This window comes from Phyllostomus hastatus, unplaced genomic scaffold, assembly GCF_019186645.2.
Source record: "Phyllostomus hastatus isolate PE091 unplaced genomic scaffold, TTU_PhHast_1.1 phas_contig_196, whole genome shotgun sequence".
Taxonomy (NCBI): domain Eukaryota; kingdom Metazoa; phylum Chordata; class Mammalia; order Chiroptera; family Phyllostomidae; genus Phyllostomus; species Phyllostomus hastatus.
The window spans coordinates 17,051,409-17,056,815 of record NW_025333709.1 but is presented as its reverse complement, the minus strand read 5'-3'; the positions used below and the strand labels follow the sequence as shown (position 1 = coordinate 17,056,815).

General features: G+C 38.2%; 1 protein-coding gene across 2 annotated transcripts; it reads left to right on the top strand.

The window, feature by feature from the left end:
- The first annotated feature begins 3,481 nt into the window (after positions 1-3,481).
- LOC123815916 (prefoldin subunit 5-like) lies at positions 3,482-3,946 on the top strand. Of its 2 annotated transcripts, XM_045834633.1 has the most exons (2): positions 3,485-3,564; positions 3,688-3,946. In XM_045834633.1, exons 1-2 carry the CDS (start codon positions 3,485-3,487, stop codon positions 3,944-3,946), a joined length of 339 nt encoding a protein of 112 aa, XP_045690589.1. The 2 variants fall into 2 exon arrangements, with proteins under 2 accessions (XP_045690590.1, XP_045690589.1); XM_045834634.1 differs by having other exon boundaries at positions 3,482-3,946.
- The last annotated feature ends 1,461 nt before the right edge of the window (positions 3,947-5,407 follow it).

Genomic DNA, 5,407 nt, shown 5'->3' with positions numbered 1-5,407 from the left:
AGAGTAATGATTGGAGGGAGAGTAGACTTCATCAGATGGAACTCAAGCCAGAGGACAATGGAGCAATCAAAGCTTTCATTTAGCATTGCCCAAGAAACTCTAGCCAGGGCAATGTGGAGAAGGGGAAAACATCCTGTTTAGAGCAAAGAAGGTATAACTGCTTCCTGGAATGCTTAACCTCTAACTCCATTAGGTTTTTTTTTTTTTTCCCCTTGCCCTCACCTGAAACATCACAGGCTCAGGGCTTTCTTATACCCAAATCTGAAATGTTCCCTAGTCACTCCCTTGTCTACCTCCTCATGCCCTTTATTTTCACATTAGTACTTGGTATTTTGTGGGTACAATTAGAATGTAGGGTTTGGAGAGCAGAGATGGATCTGCCCTTTCAGTATCGAATCACAAACTTGAGAAGAGTTCCTGACACAGAGGAGGTCAGTGGATTTATTGAATAAAATGATATGATAGAATTAATAAAATAATTGGTGACATTCATGTAAATGTGCAAATTTGTCTGAATAAAATATATATTAAATTCACTACTAAAAAGTGTTCTTTAGTATTATTCTCTGTTTTTAATTTAGATAAAATTTGGTTTATTTTAAAATTTATATTTATGTTAATAGTTCATGCCATTCAATTTTTACAGTGAAGCACAAAAATTTACTTTTTGCAGGACTATTTTATAAATTTGAATATTAAGGAATAATTTCCCTACTTGAAAATGTCTAATTGATCAAAATCCATCCATTTGTTCTTCATAAGTTCCTTCTTAATGAATTCTTCTGTCTTAAGGGATTAACAATTTTATGCAAGATAATTTAAAAGATCCTTAAAAGTCATAGTTTTGATGAAACTATATCTCATATTGCTAGACATCTTAAACTTAAAGGAGGCATATTAAAAATAATTCAATTATATGAGTTCATTATTATGGCCATCATTTATTTTTAAATGTGATGGGGTAGGTTTTTACATCAAGATACTAAGGTTTATAAATTTACTTGAATTTAAGTTAAATGCTGTCAGACTACTGGAGTACTTGTGTGTTCTTTCAACAGTGAGCTCCATGACTTCTGCAGTTATTTTACATTAACACTCTTAACACAGATCTGGTGATTTTTTCAAACATCATTCTTTTTCCATGTACAGTTTTCTTTTAATTGAAACCAAACTATTCAAATGTGTTATAGTTCTGTGAAAGACAGAAAAACCACCTTTGAGTAAGATCACGAGCTCTTGTAGTGTCTAAAATGCAGACTCCAAGACAGACAAGTGCTGCAGGTTAGAAGCTCTTCTAAGTATCTACAATTCAGGTCAAAGTGCTGGGTTCTCCAGAAGTCTGAAAGACTTAATAATGATATGATTTTGTGTAATCTAATTCTGCACGCAGAAGAAATCAGCACTGACAAGCATATGTTTGTCTCATTCTCTGCATTTATGTAGTCTACTAATTAGTTAACATTTCTGGGGGTGACACAGGTTTCATATTATTATCATCATTACTATCAAAATATAACATGGTGCCACATATTTTACTTCTAAAATAAATGCCTAAGAGGAAGAACAGTGGCGTTCTTTACAAAGTCATAAGACTAGAAAATCTAGTGCTGTTATTATCACTTAACTAAATGTCATCTATCCAAGCATTCTGTCTGGCATTCCTGAGTTGAAGTTATTTCCTCTAATGTTTCTAAATCCATTCCCAAAGACATACCACCCAGTCACTAGTGTGTATCGAGCTCTCCTAGGACAAAGTTTTAAGCCCTGGTATTTTTGGAGTTACAAATCCTGAGATTTCCTTCCTCAGCTTTAATTTTCTTAACTGTAAAATGGGAAAATATATTTGAGGTATTGGGAGGATACTGCCTGTACCATGCTCCATGGAACCTGGTGGTGAATTTAATGATGTTAAGTGGAAGTGACTTCCAGATGTTTACATGAATATAAAGGAGAAATATATGAATAAGAATAATGCTACTCATAGCTTTCCCATCCTCCGTAGTACTGTTATTAAATACTAGATTGTCTCATATAAATAGTATAGCTACATAATTAAAAATAGAATCAAACAAAGAATTGTGTTACTGCTTCCTTGGGTTCTTTCTAGTTGGAAGAAGCCAGTGGTTTTATTCCTTTACTTCTACCTACACCAACACGGGAGATGATTGGCTGAAAAGTGCTGGGGACTGCCCTGCCTGGTCTCAGGAAGCTGTAACACACCGTGACTTAGGCTGAGCGAGAGACCTCCAGACCAGGAGCCACTAAGGAGACAAAACTTATTTCCCTGGCATGAATGCTGCCTGTTCTGTGCCTGACCTCCTAAGCTTGATCAGTTAGCCAATGATGGGTAAGATTTCCCACAGGGGGAATCGCCTAAGACAGGCAAGATCACGTGGAGGCTTCTGGGAAGAGACTCGGGGCTGTGGAAATGAAGGGGTGATGGACATCAACCCCCGCCCCCTCGGCTTTGTCAAAGCCTGAGTCCTTGTTCTTAGATGTGAGAAATCTAAGTCTCCTGGCTGCCTTTGTCTTCTCTGTTAACTCAGGCCTGCAGAAATAGCAGGTGTAGTGCAGCCCAGACCAGAAATGGTGGACCCCCGGGGTAATTAGGCCTGGGACATAGAATATGCAAGATCCTGTGAGATCTGTTTGCTGGACGATGTTATTAGATTAGAATTTGAAGGCACAGACAGGAAACCAAAACTAGCCCTTTGAGCCCTGTAGTGATAAAACCCCAAAGTCTGCCTAGAATCACAGTGGGGATTCTGTCTGCACCTTTGTAAGTCACCTACTTCTTTTGATGTTTTCTGCCAGACTGTGAATCCACAAACTAAGTCTGTATGCTCAATAAAAATCCGCTTGGGAATAGATACCGTGTGCTCCCCACTAGAGAGAGTGGCCACTCTGTCCCTATTTCCCCACAGGACCTGGTTGTCTCTGTGTATGTTTTTCTCCTGTTTTGATGAGAATTCACAGCAGAGATGGATACTGCTGGCCAGTATCCGCTACAGAAAAGTGTATTGCCTGTGTTGAACCTATGCAGAATAGGTCATAGCAAGAATTGCTCTTTCTGCCTATAAGAGCTTGACACTGGGAACATGTCCACAGACACCACTACGACAAAGGTAAAATGATAATAATTGTAAAGTTAATGAAGTTGAAGCATTGACTGAAGCTTTTTTTTTTCCCTCCCCAAATTACATGAGTTGTCTGGTGTCTATGGTGTTTATAAAGTTGACCATAGCAATTCCAAGAGGTGAAATTGGAGTGAGAGCAAAATAATCTAGTCCAGATAAATATCTTTGTACCTGAATATCTAATTACCTTAGTATAATAAGACACCAAAAAAATTTGTCTATTTTAAACTCAAAACCAGTATTTTTCAGGTAGTAACTTCCTTACTGCCTGTTGCTGTCATATCCAGCCGAGCAATAGAAAGCAGGTTCTATTAAGAGCAGTCAGTTTCTTAGCCCTCCTTCCCAGCATGGCACAGTCGGTCAACATCACCGAGCTGAATCTACCGCAGCTGGAAATGCTCAAGAACCAGCTGGACCAGGAAGTGGAGTTCTTGTCCACGTCCATTGCCCAGCTCACGGTGGTACAAACAACGTATGTGGAAGCCAAGGACTGCCTGAAAGTGCTGAACAAGGGCAACGAGGGGAAAAAATTACTTGTCCCATTGACGAGTTCTATGTATGTCCCGGGGAAGCTACATGATGGGGAACACACGCTCATCTATGTGGGAACTGGCTGCTATGTAGAGAAGACACCTGAGGATGCCAAGGACTTCTTCGAGAGGAAAACAGACTTCCTTACGAAGCAAATGGAGAAAATCCAGCCAGCCCTGAAGGAGAAGCATGCCAGGAAACAGGCTGTCATGGAGACGATGAGCCAGAAGATTCAGCAGCTCACAGCTCTGGGAGCAACCCAGGCTGCCGAGGCCTAAGACCTTGTTTCAGAAATCAGGCAGAGGGGCCCAGCCTCAGGGCCTGGGACTTTGTGGTGGGGAAGAGGAAGGTTTTGTGTGCAATGCCAATAAATGTTCCAGGTGGGCAAAAAAAAAAAAGCAGTTAAATGCAATATCAAAGAGATTGACTCACTTGTAAGAAAAATAAATAAATAAATAAATAAATAAAAACTTTACTTCATAATTTTGAAATGCAGAACTGATGTCAAATAATAAAAACAATTTGAATTAAAGAACTGACCTCCATTTTAATGGATATGCTATGACATGTTAAGGCACAGCAAATATATCTGTTATAAAAAATACATATGTACAAAGGTTGCTTGAAATGTAATATATATGTTGTATATTATGCTCATATGTTATACATTCATGTATCTGCCAAATTTGCAGCTATAGCATATATTAAAGAATTTAAAGCATTTATGACTGTTGTAAGTAGTACATTTGATTTATTTGAAGTAGATTTATCTTCAAGTGTATATAGTGTTGTGCAAAAGTGTCTTTAGCTTTTAGAGTAAGTACTTATGAAATGTAAGAGGAAAACTCTAAAGGTCAAAATATCTGGAATCAATGACAAATTCAAATATATTTTGGCATTTTAAAGTGGTTCCCTTAATAGGTCTATTACAATAAATGAAAGTACTTGTGTCATTTTATTTTCAAACCAATTTTGCTATTGATTTTATTTGCAATTTTGGTAATAGAGAAACCACTTTTAGGAGCCTATTTACAATTTGTAAGCACCACCAATAGAGTAAGTACTGGTAATAAAAATCAAAATCATATTTTGAATAAGGAGTGTAAGTCAAAATATATAGAACAGGATTTTATTTATTGCTAATCTAAGAGGCTGCATTTTTAAGAAATGTTGTATTTGTTGTGTGTTTGCACTGGACTTCTGGAGGCAAGAAATTGCTTGAGGCAAGGTACCAGTAGGTCAAACCCCAATTCCTGTCCCCCAGAAATGAATGTTCTTAAATCTCCATATTTGACCTTAAAACAGAACATCTACTTTTCTAAAGCAGAAAGTGCAGGTGCAGGAAATCTAAAACGTATTTCTCAAAAGCAACTTTATGGCTCTTTAACTTCACCATACAGAAAAAGGTGATGTAGAACATTTCTGCTAATGAAGTCAGGGTCTTGATGTGCTACTTATCCTTTGAATACACCTTATTGTTCCACGTAACACCTTTATTTTCAGATGGAGGTGGGAGGTTTCCAAGGAAAGTGAAGAGGACAGTAAAGACCACATGGTATCTGTTCCCTAGAAGCCCCCATAGCACTTTATTTCCGCTCCCACAGTTAAATATTTGAATGCTAGGGACTGGAGGAGCTATGCTTTGAGGACTGGGTAAGATTTTAGGCCTAGATCAGCGACCAGAATCTGCTGGAGCCGCCCTGGAGGAGTTTGTGTAAACTGGTTGCCCAACAGAAGCT